Source organism: Corvus moneduloides, chromosome 24 (assembly GCF_009650955.1).
Source record: "Corvus moneduloides isolate bCorMon1 chromosome 24, bCorMon1.pri, whole genome shotgun sequence".
In the NCBI taxonomy this organism is placed as follows: domain Eukaryota; kingdom Metazoa; phylum Chordata; class Aves; order Passeriformes; family Corvidae; genus Corvus; species Corvus moneduloides.
In genome coordinates this window covers 6804689-6825354 of record NC_045499.1, presented here as the reverse complement: position 1 = coordinate 6825354, position 20666 = coordinate 6804689, and the positions used below count along the sequence as shown (strand labels likewise).

The following is a 20666-nucleotide window of genomic DNA, read 5'->3' as shown; positions in this document are numbered from 1 at the left end:
CCTCCATCCCGGGGGTCCCGCGCCCCGCTCCCCTCGCCCAGCGCTGCCTCCATCCCGGGGGTCCCGCGCCCCGCTCCCCTCGCCCTGCGCTGCCTCCATCTCGGGGGTCCCGCGCCCCGCTCCCCTCGCCCAGCGCTGCCTCCATCTCGGGGGTCCCGCGCCCCGCTCCCCTCGCCCTGCGCTGCCTCCATCCCGGGGGTCCCGCGCCCCGCTCCCCTCGCCCTGCGCTTCCTCCATCCCGGGGGTCCCGCGCCCCGCTCCCCTCGCCCAGCGCTGCCTCCATCTCGGGGGTCCCGCGCCCCGCTCCCCTCGCCCTGCGCTGCCTCCATCCCGGGGGTCCCGCGCCCCGCTCCCCTCGCCCAGCGCTGCCTCCATCCCGGGCTGCCGCGCCCGGCGCCGCTCGCTCCGGGTGACACCTGCCGGCGGCTCTGCGGGCGGGCGGCGGGCGGGGACGCGGCCGTGTGCGGGGAGCCCCCGCCGCCCCCCGCCCCGCGCCGCCTCCCCTCTGCGCGGAGCTGTCCCCGGCCCCGCCGATCGCCGCCGTTCGCCAGCCCCGTGCCCATCGCCGCTCTCCGCCGCGCGGTGCCGACAGCTCCTCATCACTCCCCATCGCTCCCCGTCGCTCCCCATCGCTCCCCATCGCTCCCCATCGCTCCCCATCGCTCTCCGCCGCCGCCCCGCGCCCGCGCACTCCGCGCAGCCCCGCGCTCCGCTCCCGGCAGCCTCATGGCCGCGGAGGCACCGGGCGGGCGGCCGCGGCCGGGAGCGCCCTGCGGAGGTGAGGGGGTCCACCGGGAGGGCGGGGGCAGGAGAGGGACCGGCCCCGGCGGATGCGGGGGACACTGGCCCGGGGGGATGCGGGGCGCGCCGGCCCGGGGGTTCACCTGCGGGCGGGGCGGGGGCAGCGGGTGCCCCGGCCGCTCCCACCCCCGGCCCCGGTTCCCTCCCGCCCCTCGCCGCTGCCGATCCCGGCCCGTGGCCGCGCAGCCCGTGCCAGCCCCGCACTGCCGGCGATAAAGTGCGGAGCTGAGCCGCGCAGGGAGGCGAGGCAATGGCGAGGCAGGCGAGCCTCGCTCGCTCGTGTACGTATCGCTCTCACTTTATGGAAGTCATCAACTATCGCTGCGGCGCATCAGTCACCGCCGGGAGCTGCCCGGCAGAGCAGGGCAAGGCTGGCTCGCTCTGATTTGGGCTTACGGTTATTTACTTAATGGAGATTCGACAGCAAACAGATAAATGAGCGAGGCTGCCGGGTCTCTGAGCGTGCCGAGTCCAACTTCTGACCGTGGATGAAAGAGGGATGCTGAGGTGGTGTGGAGACAGGACTGGTAAGAGCTGCAAAGGAGCACAGCGAGCCAGAACAGCAGGGCGAGGAGCAAAGGGAAAGGTGGTGGGAAGGAAGAAGGGAGAAGAAGATAGGGAAAGATCGGTTTAAATCTGAATGATTTCTTTTTATTCCTGAATGTAGCCTTCTGCCCTGGCCAAGGTGTTGGTTGTAGGTTTGTGATGCCGGAGGAATAGCTCAGTTCCTGGTCCAGAAGGAATCCCTCCTGCCTTGTCCCCGCCTGACCGAGAGCCAGGAGGGACACACAGGGAGCTCCGGGAGAGACCCGCGAAGTTCATCCCATACTTTTCCCCCCTTCATCTCCCCCTTGGCACATTAGCATGCAGGGTAGGCTCTGGTGTGTATTTAACGACTCCATTTGCCGGCGTCTCTGTCAGCTCACACCGCCCTTCTCCAGCCGCGCTCCACCGCCTGCCTCCCTGGACCAGCCGGGTCCAGCTCCGGCCGCGGCCACCCCGGCGGATCTCCCGGACCCGGGTGCCGTTCCCAGCTGGGCTGGGCAGCGAAAGGAAAGCTCCGAGCGGTGCTGGAAGGGAAAGGGGCAACGCGAAGCGAGCTCAGGCGAGAGAGGCAGGGAGAGCCTCCGTCTCGGCAGCAATGAGGGAGAAGCTGTTTAGTCATCTCTCTATATATACTTTCACAATGATGATCACATTTACTGATTGCTTCTGACTGCATTTAGAGAGGGAGATAAGAGGCAGGCAGCACAGTTCACCTTTTATCCTGAGGAGTGACTGCTCCCCCTTCCTTCCCGTTCCCCACATTCAGCCCTACTTTTGGGCGCCGAGTGTCTTTTCTTGCCAGGTAAGGCAGCGCTGCGAGCCGGCAAGATGGGGTTCTCTGGGCTCGCTGAGAGGGAGGGAGGGGAGAAGTTTGCATGCATGTATCCTAAGCCTGTTGCTTTTGCGCCTAAATCTCCCCAACAGACTGAGGGAGTGAGTGTTTTGAAGAAAGTTTTATTTTCTGGTGTTGCTGTGAAGGAAAAGGAATGTGTGACTGACAGAAGACACCGAGGCTTTAGCTGACATATTTTGCTTTAAAGCAAAGGTGTCTTTGCTGCCTGAGCCTGACCCAACAAGGATAGGAGAGGGAAGAAGGAATGATCTCCAGGCTCTTCACTCCTGTTAGCAGTTTTCATCAAGAAACTTGCAGTATGTTTATCGGTTGGATTTCAGACCAGCCCTGTCTGCTTCTAGAAAGGGAAACACTGAGATTTTTGGTTTGTCTCTGCTCTCTTGAGATGATGAAGAGACACTGATCAGTGTGGCATTGCTGTGGGAGCTGAAGTGGTAAGAATCCATCCTTTATTTCTTGACCCTTTAGGTGAACAGTCATAACTGTTCTCTATCGAGTTTTCCTCCAGAGCTTTCCTGGCCCAGCCTTGGCTGTTGGGGTTTTGTTCCAAACTGGGATGAGACCACGGTGCCCCCGGAGCAGCTGCAGCGGAGTCAGCAGTGGTCGGGAGGGATCCGATGGGGTCAGGAGTCCTGGGAGGGGGACGGAGGGCTCATGCTCAGACTTTTCTATCAGATTTGCTTGACTGTTTCACTGTCCCCACAGCTACCTAAAGAAAACAGCTTCTTCTCTCTACAGATACTTTTTTAAATCAGGAGGCAAATCATTCTATTTTGTGTACCAGTCTTCTAAATGTCATCAGCAGGGTGCCGGTCTGCTGTCAACCAGTTCCTTTTAAATTACATGCAGAAATTACGGTAATTAAAATTAGAAATATGGATATAGCTAAATATATGCTTGTTAGAATTAAAGTGTGTCTGTTTTCTATGAGAGCTCCAGAGACTGTCAACAGTACATTAGATTTTGAGTCCAGCCAATTGCTCACCAGCCTAAATAGGCTGGTTAGCAGTTACCAAAATCCAATCAGGCAGAAAAGGAGGATTCTTTCTACATTCTGGAATTCTACATTCTAGATAAATTGGTTACTTCATCTTTTTTTTTTACTCAGCTTAGGTTGTGCAGTTCAGAATTATAAATCCAGTCCTCTCTCTCTCCCAATTTTCTTTCACTTCCTTCAGGGAGTGGTAGAGTTCCAAGGAGTCATGGACAAGAAAAAGCAAAACCTCTGCAAGAGGGAATTTCACTACTCTTCTCACTCTTGTTCCTTCAGATAATTTATAGCTGAAAAAGAGTCATCTTTTGTGTCTTTTGAGGATCAAATGGGACAGATTCAATGTAACTTTGAAAATTAAGCTGGGTGCGCTCTGTTTTCCTATCCCGCCACATCTCTTGGACCCAGAGAAATGGGAACTAAACTTCCACAGAAGAATTCCCCTTTCTTTCTCTTTTGCTTTAATCTCCTGTCCCTTTCATAGCTGAGATATTTATAGCTTCCCCACATATACTGCCAGCATGAAAGGACCCATTTTATCTTTTAAAAATGGATTTAAAAATGTCTAAGTCACTTATGAGTTACCAGTGCTTTATTGGAACAATTATATGTGAAGTATTTATAGTGCCTCAGCAGCTAATGTAGGTAACCTGGAATCCACAACCAAAGTTATGAAAGTACAGAAGAGATTTCTAACGTGGTTCCCCTGAGAAATCAGGGAAGATGAGGATCCAATGTGCTGAAACTGGTCAGGTCACCAGTCAGTCCTGGCAGAAGGACTCTGGTGATGGTGCTAAGTGAAATCAAAACCCAGGGAAGACAGTTTGCCAGCAGGGAAAGCCGGAACGAGATGCCTTTTCTTGGTTTCTCAGTTATTTGCCTGTATATATTTGGTGATTAATGAATGAAATAATTCTTATTTTGCTGCCTCCTGTTCTTAAATGTTTCATAAAAGGTAAAAGATCCACCACTGGCGGTAGAAAGCTGCAGTCTGAGCCCACTGAGCCCCTGGAGATGCCTTTTCAGCTGAGGGCTGGGGGAGATTTTCAAAGTCATGCAGAGAAAGTTTTCAGTGCTGAGCTCTGCCTCACGCAGATGACAGAGCCTGGTCCCCAGGGTGGCCAGTCTGGCACCATCAACGCAATAAATTCTCTCTTTAGGGGGAGAGAAAAAGTGGTGCTTTGTAATACTGAACAATTCTTTAGAGGGAAATATTGTGGGATGTTTGCTCCAGTGCCATGTAGATGAGCAAAGTGTCTCCTTGGGATAAGCATCACTATGGATTATTATATGTTTCGTAATTGCAAAAGCTCTCAGCAGCAATAAGATGCTCGCACGAGGGATTTCAATTGTCCTTTAGATAGTAAAATTGCAGAGAAAGATGCTCCACATTAAGGTGATGAATGTTAATTTGCCCCGAAGAGGAAGAGCATTTCTGTGAGCACTTCAGTCGTTTTCACCACAGACTGATTCCATCATTTTTTATTCAGTATTTTGATGGCCTGTTGGAATCAATAAGGCTGCAGCCTTACTGGCTGGAATGGCAGCTCTCATGTAAGTTAAAAACTTTAGAGTAAAACTGCCTACAAAGACACAATTAAGCTCTGAGGGCCTGAGTCAGTGGAATCAATGGAATTTCCATTGATAAACTGACTTTTGATAGGGCTCCTAATGCATCTCATATGATGATGGCACCTTTGTTCAGATAACTTCATGGTAGAATTAGAAAAGCTCTAGGGAAGTGAAAGTAAATGCAAGTTAAAACACAAGTTAAAGACTGTAGGAACTCTGACCAAAGATCAGAAAGATAAATTCATGGCTAGATCAGAACACAAAAACTACTCAAACTTCAAGAGAATGTTGGCCTCCAGTGGCTGAGGATCTGGACAACTTGGGATATTTCTCATACAAAAATCCAAGAGTGCAGTAAACATACTTTGTTTCAGCCTAAGAGTCCTTCAGTTCTTCAGCTGAAGGCCTTCTGCCCCTGTTAGCCAGGAAACAGGCAAAGCATCTTCCTGCTGGAAAGAAATTCTCCAGCTTTGGAGCCTTCCTTCATTCCGATGTTCTTGGTACTTGGTAGCTTAATCCATCAGCTGTCACACCTGGGATCGAAGCTTACTGGTGCTCAGGTATTCTGAACAAAGTTTCCCCAAAAATCAGAATTTTGCTCTGGTCCAGTGGAGGGCTGCAATATTTCCCAAGAATAAACCCCACCTCTAAATGAAAGAGAGCAGCAGCAAACTGCTGCTGAGGCCAGGCCTAGCATTAAAGATGGAAGACAACTGGTGAAAACCAGAGAAAACTTTCCATTTCTTTCAACTAAAGATGTTCTTAGTGCGAGGTTCAGAACATACTGAGCTTCTTTAGGACTGGAAATGCAGCTAAGCCCAGTCGCGGGTTTTCGTGGTGTACGATTCCACTGCAGGCTGATTTCACTGGAGTTCCCAGCTCTTTCTTGACAGCTGTAGTTAAACTGATGAGCACATGAGGCTTACACCTGGGGAATTATGGATTAGTCTTGTTTGTGAGGAAGCAAATATAAATTACTGTGTTTATGCTACTTTTCAAATGCTTTTAATGAGGAATCATTTGCTATTCAAAATTTCAATCCATAATAATGCCATAACCCCGCTGAGCTGATTATCATGTGCCTTGTTCAGCATCATTCTTCACCTGGGAGGTGGGGGCAAGCCAGTGGTTTTAAATTCTCGCGTCTGTGCTGATCCTGGACTCTTCAACCCAACGGGGCAGGACGCCCTGTGTGACTGTGTGCTGTGTTCTCTTCTGTTTTGTGTTTTAGATGGAACTGGTCTGACTCCCAGCAGGTCCCAGGAACATCCCAAGCCTCATCTCCAGTAACACGGCCTGGGCTCATCATGGCAGCAGGAGTAGCAGCGTGGTTGCCCTTCGCCAGGGCAGCTGCCATAGGATGGATGCCAGTGGCCAACTGTCCCATGCCACTGGCTCCAACGGAGAAAAATAAGAGGCAAGATGAGCTGATCATCCTCAATGTGAGTGGCAGGCGCTTCCAGACCTGGAGGACTACACTGGAGAGGTACCCGGACACTCTCCTGGGCAGCACAGAGAAGGAGTTCTTCTTCAACGAAGACACCAAGGAATACTTCTTTGACCGGGACCCTGAGGTCTTCAGGTGCATCCTCAATTTTTATAGAACTGGCAAGCTGCACTACCCCAGGTACGAGTGCATCTCTGCTTACGACGAAGAGCTCGCCTTCTACGGGATCCTCCCTGAAATCATCGGGGACTGCTGCTACGAAGAGTACAAGGACAGGAAGCGGGAGAACGCAGAGCGGCTGATGGATGACAACGACTCCGAGAACAACCAGGAGGGCTCCATGCCCTCGCTGAGCTTCCGGCAGACCATGTGGCGAGCCTTCGAGAACCCCCACACCAGCACCTTAGCATTAGTCTTTTACTACGTCACCGGGTTCTTTATCGCCGTCTCTGTGATCACCAACGTCGTGGAAACTGTGCCCTGCGGCACCGTGCCGGGGAACAAGGAGCTGCCCTGTGGGGAGCGCTACGCGGTGGCTTTCTTTTGCCTGGACACGGCGTGCGTGATGATCTTCACCGTCGAGTACCTGTTGAGACTCTTTGCGGCGCCGAGCCGCTACCGCTTCATCCGCAGCGTGATGAGCATCATCGACGTGGTGGCCATCATGCCCTACTACATTGGCCTGGTGATGACCAACAACGAGGACGTCAGTGGAGCCTTTGTCACACTAAGGGTTTTTAGGGTTTTCAGGATTTTCAAGTTCTCTCGCCATTCCCAAGGCCTGAGAATCTTGGGCTACACTTTGAAGAGCTGTGCCTCCGAGCTTGGCTTTCTCCTCTTTTCCCTCACTATGGCAATCATCATCTTTGCAACTGTGATGTTTTATGCAGAGAAAGGGTCCTCGGCAAGCAAATTCACCAGTATTCCTGCTTCCTTTTGGTACACTATTGTAACCATGACAACACTGGGGTGAGTATTACTTTTCCTTTTCCTGAGCAGCAGGCAAGCATGTACTGGGAGCTTGACTTCAGCTCCTCCTCAGCATTTTCCTGGGTGCATGTTCGAGAAGGGGCTCGAAGTGTTGAGGGTTTGATTGTTCTTTGCCTTACAACTCCTGCAATTTGTGTGCAGTTGTATAAACCAGAGGAAGCACTTACACCCACTTGGCAAATGCTCGGCACCACGGTAAATGAGTGCAGGAGGAGCAAGGTGGTGGAGTAGCAGGTCCTGATTCATTTTTCAGGAGGGAAAAGCTGACCCGAGTGCAAGGGGCTGGGAGAGAGAGCTCTGCTCTCTCTGACATTCACTCCAGCCATGCTGTTCACACAAAGCTGCTGATGTATCTGTTGTGTCTCGTTGCGGTGTCAGTCGTTGTTTCTTCACTTGGCTTGCCAGGAACTACAGATTTGCTGAACTCAAGTGGATGTTGTGGGTCGCCGTACTGAAAATACTCAGTGATGGCCAGGACATGATCTGGTTTCTACTTAATCGAGCAGGATAGGGGCTTCTTGTCTGTGTTTAGCTGTGAGTTTGAAAACTGAGTGTGCTGCAGCAGTTGCAGTAGAATTTCAAACATTGCCATGGACAGGTACAAAGATAATGAAATCAAAGCAAGGGGAATGTAGCCTGGAGGGCACTTTTCCCCCTTATATTTCATTTCCGTCTTACAGATGTTGCGACTGAGATTATAGATTTGAGCTTCTGCTGCTCTGAACTAAAACCTCTGCGAGCAGAGCGGCCAAACCCTCACCCTGACAAGGTTATGTAGAGGAAAGTAGGCATTGCAGGCTGCTGCTTTGGGCGCACACAAAGCCAGGATCAAGTGCAATCTCTGCATCCCATTCGTATGGGAAATTTAGAGTTACTTTGCAAAGAGGTTTCCCACTGGAGAGTTCACATAGTTTAATATTCAGAGGTAGACAATTCTCCTCCTTGTAATGCAGTGACCACTTTTTCTCTAAACTGCTTTTGATTTTAAACACTACTCTGTGCCTATTATACATGAACAGGCTCACAGTAGCACTTTTAAATTATTAAAATCATAATTCAGCTGTCAGAAAGGCGCCGAATCTGGGCATATGACAACTGAAAGTCTGAATTTCTTCATTAGGTGAAATGTAGAACCTGTTTGTCATAGTCACCTAAAGATCTCTTATTCTTCCTTTTTAATATCGAAGCAAAGTTTGCAAATTTATGGCAAAAGCTGTTCCTTACCCTGGGAAGGCCAGCGCTTACTTAGAAATCAAAGCTGGGCTTTGCATCCCAGCACTGCCCCACGCTGTAGCTCAGCTTCCCATATTCTGACTGGTCCATACTGGTCTGTTCCCTGCCCATCCCCACCACTGTGTCTGATCAGCTTCAGGGGGACACCTGCCTTGGGTGGCTCCTTCACGTGTCTCTGCACAAGGGGAGATGCGTGAAAATCCAGTCCTATTTTCAGATTCCTGTTTAATAATGATCACACCCATCCTTCCATGGACACAGGCCTGCACCCATTCACGCTCGTGCTGTTACATCTTTGTGACAGGAGACTTGGGGCCGAGGGGCCGTCCTGTGCTGCTTGGGAACAGCCCCAGTACGTGCAGAATGTGCTGGAGAGCAGCTGAGGCTCTGCTCCCGCCAGGGCAGTGCCTTGGTTTGCATCCCTTTCCCTCCCTTTCTGAACGCAGGGACAGACCCGAGTGCTCCCAAGGACCTCAGAGGGTTCTCAATTTGTTGTAATCACAGAAATCATAGAGGTACAAGTGCTGGAAATGAGCTGACACGGATTTAAGAAATTAGACATTTAAACATGGCCTTGTAAGGGTTCATTGGAAAGGGACCTATAAAAGGCTGTCAAAGTCTTAAAACTGAGACTTCTGGTGTTACTGATTTGGGACTTTGTAGTGGTTTGGTCATTTTAGGTCATTTCCACCTTCCTGACTCCCATCCTCCTGGAGGAGTTCACCACCCAGGGCTAACCCTCCTGGCCCCCTTCATTTCCCCAAAAGTCCTTCCAGTTCTGACAAACTGGCACTTTCAGACAATATTTCACATACATCTCTCTTCAGAAGTCATTTCAATCTGTTTGGAGGGATCTTGTTACTAATGAGAGTCCTGGCAATTCCTCCTGCACAGACGCTGCCAGAAATGCAGCCAAGGTCTCCAATGTGCTCCCTAATCCATCAGACTTCCCCTCCTCAGTGCTGGCCACTTCACTGCTTGGATTTCAGCAGCACTCAGAGCTTTTATCGAGATCTTAAATATTTCCTGCCTTTTGCCCTTAATAATTCAGCCAGCATTTAAAACAAGAAACTATAAAGCACAACAGTTTTTAACTCAAAACCATACATATATATATATATATATATATATATATATATATATATATATATATATATGTAGCTTGCTTTCACCACCAGTACGTTTAAATCCAGGTAAGTGAGGGTTTCCCTGATGCTGGAATCTCAGCATTGCTTTGACAGAGTGCCTTAGAGGAGTGATCTGGAACATGCAGGATAACTTCTTCCCTGTTACTAAGATTAGCTCCATTTGTATAAAACAAAAGTTTACTTACAGCAAACAACCAAAGCGAACAGTAGGAGACCATAAACCCTCCCCCTGTACTGTGCATCCGCTGCTCTCCCAGATTCCCAAGTATCTTTAGGATACAATCACATTTCCAGATTGTCTTGTAAAAAAAAGGCAATAAAAGTGTTTTTCTTTTTGAAGGTGAAGCCCAGCATCAATAAATAACCGCTGCTTTTGGTGGGGTTACCATGCAAATCAGTTTAGAGAAATTCGGGATGGCTTTGGGGCTCCTTAGGCAGTTAACAGCCCAGGGAGACAGGTACAGCAGCTTTTCTGGAGTGGGAAACAAAGCAAAGGAATTAAATTATACTGACCCTGCATCTCTGATCCCTCTGCTGTGCTCATCAGCCCTGGTTTAACAGAGGCTGTTTTTAATTTAACACGATTTAAATTTTGCTCAGGAGGCTTTATAATGAAAGCATTATTCTTGGGTGCATCTTAAATCAATCTGAATTACTGAAACAACTATTCAAAATTAATTCAAAATCGGCTCTCCAGTTCATGCAGAAACATTTTTCTCAAGAGGCCAACAGCTCCCATCTCCTCTCTCGTCCCTCTCGAAAGCCCCAGTGCAATGAGCTCTGCCTTTGCCAGACCCTTCCTGTGTTCTGTGGGGGGTTCTGACCCCTGGGACCCCCCGCTCGGGAATGCAAGTGCTGCCAAGAGCAGCAGAGGAGCGGTCCCTGTCCTGGCTTTCAGCTAATTCCATATGCGATCACTGGGTTTACATCTATAGGTAAATGTGTTAATTAGAGTGAATTTGGTTCCCTTGTTACCAGTGCATTGGTTTTCATGGAATCATAGAGTGGCTGGGGTAGGAAGGAACCTTAAAGGCTACCTCATTCCAACCCTCTGCCATGGGCAGGGACACTTTCCACTAGCCCAGGTTGCTCCAAGCCCCACCCAATATTCAGTTTTATTCACTTTTAGGGAGTGATATGGATGGGGAAGCCTCAGGTTCTGCTGCTGCCCCTCGCGTGCAACACAAACACGAGACCTCTCTCACCCCACTAAACCCCACGCCACTTTTGCCCAGAGAATGTGTTTTTCTAAGCTTTTTAGAGCTGCTTTCATTTCATCTGACAGCAGCAATATGTTTCAGACTCCTAGGCAGTGTCTATGACCTGCAGCAGAGGCATCAAACTGTAGCTGTGAAACCCTGAGTGCCACATCCTCCTGCACCACTGCGGGCACGGAGAGGCTCCCAGGGCCCTGCTGGGCATCACAGGCAGGCTGCCCATGGTGCCCCAGACAGGGGAAGAGAGTCCTGGAATGGTTTGTGTTGGAAGGGACCTTAAAGCCCATCCAGTTCCACCCCTGCCCTGGGCAGGGACATCTCCCACTGTCCCAGGCTGCTCCAAGCCCCGTCCAGCCTGGCCTTGGACACTGCCAGGGATCCAGGGGCAGCCCCAGCTGCTCTGGGCACCCTGTGCCAGGGCCTGCCCACCCTCCCAGGGGACAGTTCCTTCCCAATATCCCATCTGACCCTGCCCTCTCACAGTGGGAAACTATTCCCCCTGTGTCCTGTCAGTCCATGCCCATGTAAAATGTCCTGCTCCAGCTCTCCTGGAGCCCCTTTAGGCACTGTAAGGTGCTATAAGGAGGGAATATTCCTGGGGGAAATTGTGATTGTCATGGGGGAATTTGAGCCATTTTTGTCAAGAAAGCAGCAGCACCACAGGCCAGGGAACAGAGGCTGGTGCTGGGTTTGGTTTGTCCTTAGGGACATATTGTGTGGTTTTCTCTTGCATAGAAAGGCTGAGCTCCCTCAGCTCAGCACCCTCGGGGTGCTCCGTGGAGAATCTCTCTGGCTGAGTGTCGCCCTCATAATCTGCAAGAACATAATGGCTTTGAGAGCACTATCCCTCTTTCAGGTTCAGCTGCACTGGTCAATCAGTTTGAAAGACACAGCTCAGTGCACTTGGACAACACAGGCCCATCTGTATAATTCATTTAAGGAACCAGGTTAACGCTGGAAAGTCGATAAAACAGCCCTGCTGGCCTGGTTATGTCAACAGCCTGATCTGGAGAAAGAGCTGAAATTTCTTAGAGGGTCTATTAGCCGAGTGTGTAGAGAGCGGGGATTTGGGGGTAGGGTCTGGTTTGGTTCAGTTTTGCCTCTGTGGAATGTGGATCAGAGAGAACAGGAGCGAACAGGCGCCTGAGCAACCGCCCTGAAAGAAACATCAGTCTCTGTTTTGCTTATTTCTTGGGTTTTCTTTTTTTCTTGTTGTTCGGTTGTGGACAGGAGTGGGGAGGGAGTGTGAGCAGTGCAGTGGCACGTGAGGGCCGTGGTGCCAAAGTGCTGCCAGCTGGGCTGAACCCTGAGCACGTTTCAGCGATTGGTGCCAGGCACCGTGAGAGCAGAGCGAGCTCTGCTCTGATTTCTGCACAGCAAAACCACTCAAGCTGATAGTAACCTTCATTCACCCTCCTTCACGCAGACTAAGAGGAGTTTGCGAAGTAAGGAAAATAATAAATCATCTCTGGAGCACTGCCATTCCCACTCCTCTGGAAAGATTGTTGTTTGGGCCAGGAATCACACTGTGCGTGTCAGGGCTTTGGGAACTGCCATTAAACTGAAGCAGGAAAAACTTCTTGAATAGAAACACCACTTTGCATACTTAACATCACCAATGGGAAGAGGGATGAGATGTGGGATGTTTCCTTTGTGAAGGAAGGTGCTGGAATTTCATCACTCTCACCATTTCCCACACAGTCAGCAATTCCTACATCCATGGGCCAAAGAACTACTTGAATTTAATACACACAAGGTCCAATCAAACCATGAATTGATGGAGCTACACAAAGAGGCCATTTCCTTGAGCTTTCATTCTCTTCACTCCAGCTTCATCTTATACCAAACGTGTATCAATTCTCTCCTCCTAATGGATTTACAGATATTGTGTGCGAAATGTCTTTGTATCAGAAACTACAGATGGAACCTTTTCCCTTCACCATCTTGATATAAATCTCAGGCAAGCATCTCATTTTTGAGCTATTTGTATTCACCAGAACCCCAGAAGTATTAAGACACCTTTATTCATTCTCAGAGCAAGTGGAATTCACTGGATTATTTTTTTTCCTCTCTTAAAAAAAAATTATCCATCCTTGTGCTTTTCGTGGCTTTGGATATTTGTAACGATTGCACGTATGTGCAAACGCACCATTTTTAATGTGCAAGACAAAATAACTTGCCTTTAGGGTAACTCATTGTGTGAGAAGTGAATTATTTTGAATAAGGCTAAGAAATGTTGCTGACTAAAATTGTAACGTGACTGCTAAATTTACCAGTGGAAGCCTTGGCAGGGATGCATCTATAGCAACTGATTTACAGATTTTTTTTCTGATCTCCTCTTTCTTTTTTTTCCCCTTTTCTTTCTAACCTGCCTTACAGTAAGTGCCTGAGAAATACAGATTAAAGATAACATTGCATTTTCATTGGAGATGAAGGGAAGTGATTGGCGTGCTGACTGGATCTGGGCTATTTTTAGTCGCATAAAATGATAATTTCATAACAGAGCTGACCCAGTAAAAGTAATCAGTTTACAGACATCAGCTGAAAATAAGGGACAGAGTAGCCACTGTCAGTCAGAGAGCAGAGAGAGGGGAAGAGAAGTTAAAGGCCCTGCAACAAATTAGCCAAAACTAATTACGTGTCTCAGCTGATTACAGCCCATGGGAGTGGACAGGGAGAGGAGCACAGGGAGCTGCTGAGTGCCCCCAGTCTCTGCAGGAGCTTCATCCCGCCAACACCCATCTTCATCCTCACAGGGACATCCAGGCCCCACATCCTTGCCCAGCCCTGCTCCCTTGGCACGGGTTTAGCATGGGGCACGAACCTGAGATAAACCCCCGCCACATTTTGATGTCAGGAAAATAACAAGAGAAATTTTTACTGCAATTTCTTAAGGGATCTGTGCTTTCAAGAGAATGAAGTGACAGGGCAAGGGGGAATGGCTTCAAAATGCAAGAGAGTAGGTTTAGATTGGATATTGGGGAGAAATGTGAGGGTGGGCAGGCCCTGGCACAGGGTGCCAGAGCAGCTGTGGCTGCCCCTGGATCCCTGGCAGTGCCCAAGGCCAGGCTGGACAGGGCTTGGAGCAGCCTGGGACAGTGGGAGGTGTCCCTGCCCATGGAGGATTAAAAACAAGATGATCTTTAAAGTCTTTTCCACCTCAAACCAATCTGTGATTCTGGGTATGGGGATACCTGTGACAAAAGCCGGCCTATGTCCAGGCTGTGTCCCAGGCGCTGTAATGGAATCACCTCATCAAGAAAAAAAAAATACAAAAAAGTGTAAGATAAACAGAGAAACTTTTCCTGAGCATGAACCAGCACCTTTCCCTGCCAGCCATCTCACACCCAGCTCGGCACCTCGGTGCTCACGGAACATTTGCCCTCTGATCCACGGAACGGGTTTGGTGTCAGGGGAAGCAATGAACCATTGGCACTGAACACCGGTTGTGGCTTCCTGCCCTTGTCCCCGGTGCCTGCAGAGCACACAGGAGCTGCCCAAGCTCACTGCCAGAGGATGGGGCAGGCTTATGGTTTATTTATCTTTATCACAGCACAAGCTCCAGACGGCGATATCCGAGCGGGGCAGCCGGTGCTGGCACTGCCCGTGGACAAAGTGCAGCCACAGGAGCAGGGCCAGCCCCAGGCAGCTCTCGAGGCTCAGGCAAGGCTGCTGGCAGTGATATCCCATCGTGAGCATCGCTGCTCTGTAGAAGTTGAAGAGGAAAAGAGCTGCAGTTTGGTCCTTTACCCACTGCTTCCCACTCTCGCTGCTTCACCACCCAGCACAGAATTTTTCTTCTGTCAAATCCCACCACATCCATCGTGAATTTGTTAATATTTTCCTCCAGTGAAGGCAGATGAATGTTTTTCCTACAGACCAGAAGACAGGCAGCATTCAGCCAAGCTCTGCCTTCTCCTGGACAGACAATGCCTGCAGAAACAGATTGTGTCTCTTTAACTATTTACCACTGCTACATTACAACACACTCAAGGGCTGTAATTCACCTCTTAAAGTTACAAGTAAGTGTGGAAGAGGTATTTTAAAATCAATATCTAACAGAATGCCATTGTTCCAACATTAAAACCTGCTGGGAAATTACTGGGAGGCATGTGGCAAGTCAAATCACTGCCTGCCAGAGGAGGAAACAATTCATTACTCCTTTTAAAGGTGCAAGCCTTTACTGGCTTTTCATTCTGCTTTGCAGCCTCAGAAATTACGCTGGAGCATCTGGCTCCTTCTTTCCCTCATTCTTCCCTGATTTCGCTCTTTTGTTCTGCCTTTCCATTGTGGGTTTTTCTTACTTTCCACACGGGGCCGTGCGGCGTTCGGGGCTGGCGCCGGGCGCTGCCGGGGCATTGTCCCCGCTGTCGCTCCCGATGCCGAGTGGCAGCTCTGAGGATGAATTGCCTCTCACCGCTAAAAGCATCTGCGAGGAGCAGCAGCGAAGCCGAGCCGGGCAGGCACTCAAAGCCATTTCCCGAGCCGCCCTTCCCGCTCCGCTCCGGGAGCACTGGAGCGGCTTCGCCCGGGGAAGCTGCTGCTTTCATCTCGGGCTGCCATCTGCAGCACAACTAAAACACAGATCAGCTTAACTTTTTGCCTTCAGGACTTTGCGAAATTTGGCTGATGTGCATGCCCAATAAAGGCCTTGAGGAGGATTGTTTGCCTCTAAAGAGAGGAGTCCCGCGGAATGAGGCTACGGGCCCCTGGAAGCTGAGCTGGAGCAGGGCTGCTGAGGGCTCGGTGGATCTGTGCTGTGGAGCCTCCTCATAAAAAGGTGAAATAATTCGAGTAATAAGTCTTAAACACACAGAGGGAGGCAGCTGCTGTTGCTGAATGTGCACCGCGTTGGGGTTTACTGAACACCGTGGCACCCCCGAAGCTCCCCAGCCTCGCCCAGTCTGCTGGGGTCACTTTGAACAGCTCCTGGTAGCCCAATCACACATCCCCAGCACTGCGAAGAGCCCCTTGCAGTATTCCTGGTGTCCGTGTGACTCCCCTTTGCCATCGAAAAGTCACAAACTGCTGCTGTTTTTCTCATCCTGCCTGTAGACACAGGGTTCCACATCAGATGTGAAAACAGCAGATGATAAAATCTTGAGTCACTTTCAGCCTTTAATATGCAAATATGCAGCCTTGATAACAAGATTGCACCCCAGCACCAGGCAGCCCTTTTTTTCCTTTTTTATGCTAAGGAAAACACTTCTTACTATCATTTAGTTTTGCTTGTATCTCATGTAGTTAGAGTCATGGAATCCCAGAAGGGTTTGGGTTGGAAAATCTCCTCCATTCCCACCCCCTCCAATGGGCAGGGACACCTTCCACTATCCCAGAGCCCCATCCAACCTGGCCTTGGCACTTCCAGGGATGGGGCCACAATCCTCAATTCCATGTCTGTACGCTCCACATGCACTTCTGGGGTGTAATTTGGAGACAACACATGCACATTTTTCTCTGTATTTGTATGATCTGGAGCACAAGGGAGCCATCCTCCTCAAATATTAATTACAGTCACTGTGGTAAGAACAAAAATAGCATTTTATTTTTCAATGGAAAAGGATTGTGCAAGCCAGCTCTTCTCACAACCTGGGCAGAAGTAAGCTGTCTTCAAAGGGAAAGCTAAAGTGAGAGAAAGCTGCTCTGAGCTGCTTTCTCCTGAGTCCATCTACTTTGGGGTCTTAGTTTGGACCAGGAATGCTCCGTGGAAGCAAACCCAGCCCTCCTGTCCCCGCTGCAGTTTGGCTCCCAGTGCAGAGCATGAGGACCGATCCCTCCTGGATGAAATACCCCTGGAAGAGGCACTCCAAGAACACTTGATGTGCTCTTACTGCTGATGGGCTTTCAAGCACTGAGCAGAACAGGTCGGGCCTCCAATGAATACTCCCCAGGTGTGTGCAGGGGACGCCCAAAACTCTGCTCCAGCTCCTGCTGACCTGCACCGCCTGACAGTGCAGGTATAAACTTATCCTTTCCCTACCATTGAGCTCAAAACTCATTCTCAATTATAATCCTGTTTTAGTCGGGCTTTTTTGATGTTTACATCATTTCTTGGGCTTTGTCATCAATATTAATGTGGGAAAAGCTCCACTTGCTTCTTTCTGCCTCTCGTGAGGGAAGATGGGAACAGGCTCTGACACCTCCGTTACTCCACTGCATCAGAGCCTTTTTCTAGTAGTCAGCGTCTGAAATGAGTAGAAACAGCACCTAAATTTACCACTTTGAGCACGAATCAATGAAGCATTATTGCCAACACATTCTTCACTGTCACACATCTCAGTTGTGCTGCTGGTTCAGGAAGATTTAAAACCCCGTCTCCCACCCAGCTTTACATCTGAGATACCCTTTTTACCAATCTCGCTCTCTTATCTCTGCATAATTAACCAAAATATGAAATTCCCAGCTTCTGCCATGCCTGTGTGTGCTTCAGAACTTCCCCCAAGACCACAGGATTGTGTGCAGATGGGCAATCACGGGCAGCTCGCAGGAGGCAATCACAACTTTTACTTGGTGCCTCTTTCGTTTTCCTGCCTACTTACATCTGCCCAACCGTCTGTTCATCAATCCTGGGAGCATCCATCACGGAATAGGATGAGTCCTACTGAGTCAGACACTCTGCTTCAGTTCATGAAATGAGCTGGCAAGATATTCTAGCCCTGGCACACTCGATGCAGAAGATTTCAGCCCTCTTAGATGTTTTTCTGCTAGAGAGGAATAGCAGGCCAGATTAAATAATAGAAACAGTCATTCAGCAAAGCAGCCATTGAATGAAAACATGGGAAATGGATGATATTAGGTAAAAGTCATCCCTCTAGCTAAGGGTCAGGACGAGTAGTAAGCTGAGCTGAAGGGACACAAGATTTTGGGCTGGAGAGGGCTGAGCAGGATGAATTCCACCACTAATGAGCTTAGCGAATAAGCTCATTATCTAATGAGCTCTATTGAACAAGCTTGAATTCCTGCCTGGGGAAAGCCCTGCTACAGATCAAACATAGGTAAACAGCTCCATCAGTTTACACACAGACAGGCATCTGAAGCACAGCAGCAAGCTCAGGGTCATTGGCTGAGCCCTTCCCGAAGGTGTGGATGTCAGGAAGGATCAGAAAAGCAGCAAAGAGCAGAGGCTCTTTTCCAGTTCTGTCCTTTCTGCTCAAACTGGGACACGAACGAGGATGCACGGACACGACTCGTCACCACACCCGTGGCCTGGTAACTTTCCTTCACCATTTACATCAGGCTGCTCCACCCTGCTCCTAAGACACTGCAGAGCTGGACTAGGAAACCTCCAAAGGAGCAAGACTGTAACCAAAAATGCTCCTGAAATGCTTCATCTCTGTGAATCTCCATCTAAAACCCCAGCCTTGCTTTGGCGCCTGGGGAGATCTGCCAGAGCAGATGCCAATTCCGAGGGTTTGGAAAAGGCCCAAAGGAAATCTCACATCCACACTGCCTCGTGGACAATTTATTGCCCAGAAAGGCAGAGAGGAGTCTTGGAGTGCCTGTAAGGAATGGCCCATCATCCCCACAGGCTGCTTAGTGCAGTTTTCAGTTCTCATGACTTGGAAGTGAAAAGGGAAAATGGGATTTCAGAAAAGGAGAAGAGATCTACAGATGAAATCTTCATTTTGACTTCACATAGCATCATTTGCATTTATTTTTACCATTTCTTCTTAGATTTTCAGCACATACTGAAATATTGTCTAAAGCATTCGTTTCCTGTAGTTGTGCCACTCCAAAACCTTGGCACTGTCCATCATTTGTCTGTTACCATCTGAGCAGGGCAAAAAAATGTTGGAAGAGGAAAAGGGAAGGAAAATACATGAGCTTTCCAGTAAAATATAATGGCTTAGGTTCGTGGGAGAAAAAGATTTTGAGTAGAATATGGGTGTTCAGTGTTTAAAAATATATATCTTTAAAGCTCTGCACGCATGCCCTGAAGTGCACAGCCCAGGGTAAACAAACGCAGGCAGCTCCTTGTACGTGTCAGGATATATTCACATGATTGCAGCAGGAAAGTCTGGCACCAAATGTACTGTGAACCGAAAATGAATTTCAGCAGCTTTTATGATTCATTTTTTGTCAGAAACAAAGGCTGTGGCTGGAGCTGCTCGTGTGCCGTGTCCAGCGGTGCCAGCAGCACAAACCCTGCATGCAGGAAAGGCTGTGGCTGTGTGTCCTTCCAGGGGGGTTCTGGCAGCTTGGACACCCCCTTGGAATGTCATCTGTGAACTCATTTCTGCTGGTGCTGCCCACTCTGGTCCCAAGGTGCAGGGGAGTCACTCTGTGACAGCCATGAGTCACAGCAGGGAAAACAAGTGCTGCTGGCAGGGAAACTGCCTTGGAATAGGCCAGGGTGGGGCCTGGGAGACACTTTATGCACTGGTTTTATGGGAAAGCCGTCATGGCAGGAGATGCCTCCTGGGGCAGGTCCTCTCAGAGCCCCATCTCATCATTCCTGTTTGCCAGGGCTTCCCTGGGGCCCCGGGGAGGTGCTGATCCCCAGCTCCCTGTGTCAGCTGCACTCCCGTTAAGGCGCTTAAGAAAACTGTTGGATAGAATTTCTGTGCCATTAATAACTGCTTCCCTAGCAATAGCAAAACAGAGTGGGCAGCCAGCACATCCACCACCTATGGCACGTGACTGTACAGTTAATTAAATCCACCCGTTAAATCACCACAAACTGAGAGAAAGGGCATTTATCTGAACATCCCTGGATGCCGAGTGCTTTGTTTGCAAGGTGAAATACTCAGGATGAAAACAATTGGTGGCTAAAAGCAAGTCAGACAAGGATTTCACAGAATCACAGAATATCCTAAGCTGGAAGGGACCCATGAGGAGCATCAAGTCCAACTCGTGGCCCTGCACCCACGGCAGGAGGGCCAGAATGAGAGGAGCTTTTAAGATCCCTTCCAACCCAAACCGTTCCATGATTCTGTGAATTCCCAGCCCTCTGGAATTAATCAGGTAAACGTGCACAGTCAGCTGTCCCTCTCATCCACGCTTGGGTTGCTGCAGTTACAATTCTGCTGCCAGCCAGGCTCTGTCCCCAGCACACAGCTCAGAGTGGCCCAGAGAGAGAAGGGGACGTGGTCACCCAGCGAGTGGGACAGGAACCAGCTCCAGTGGCTTCCTTCCAAACGTGTGTGCAATCTAAACAAAACATCAAAGAACTCCACCTCCTCTCACAGATAAAAGGAGAGAATGGTGAAAAAAATCACAGAGCATTTTAGACGGCAGAATGAAAGACGTTCCACAGGTCTGGGTTTTCCGGCTTTGTAGGGAACATGATTTAGCAAAATGCAAACAGGAGTTGTTTCTCTCCCAGACGTTGATTTATTATTTAATACAGAAATACTATAAATAGCAAATCTGCAGAATCATCCAGCCAAGGAAGGGAGGGATGCATGTGCAGAGCCCCACACATCTCAGCAGGCTGTGCCAGAAGGTTGTCAGGCGGCGCAGCCGGGGCTGTTCCACACCTGCCATGAGCTCCCAGCGATTTCTGTCACTGTGCTGCCCTTTCCTCAGATTCAACTTCACCCATGAATTATTGGTTTTAACAGATTATAGTTACACTTCTAGCCAGAAGGGAAGCCAGTTCATCTGTGCACCAGGCTGTGTTTTAAGTCAGACTCTGCCATGGCCCAGGCAGTTGGGCATTCCTCAATATTTTACCCAGTGACTTATTCAAGTGGAATAGATGCACTCTGTGACAAGTGCTGCCACAAAGGATGGAAACTGCTAAATAACAGCAAAATCAGCTCATTTAAGCTACAGTATAATGTAAGGTTTGGGCTTTTACTATATAATCCATTTTAAAGTACTCTTAGATATGTTGCTCTATGGTAAAATTGGATTTTTAGCAAAA

General features: G+C 49.5%; 1 protein-coding gene across 6 annotated transcripts in view; it reads left to right on the top strand.

Annotated features, from left to right (window-relative positions):
* Positions 1 to 509: 509 nt before the first annotated feature.
* The window catches only part of KCND3 (potassium voltage-gated channel subfamily D member 3), a 114278-nt gene continuing 94121 nt past the window's right edge, over positions 510 to 20666 (top strand). The window contains exons 1-2 of one of the 6 annotated variants that reach the window (XM_032132856.1): positions 510 to 778; positions 5995 to 7179. In XM_032132856.1, coding sequence (XP_031988747.1) covers positions 6071 to 7179 — 1109 coding nt within the window. In that variant the 5' untranslated portion in view covers positions 510 to 778; positions 5995 to 6070. The other 5 variants (XM_032132862.1, XM_032132859.1, XM_032132857.1 and 2 more) reach the window with 5 other exon arrangements.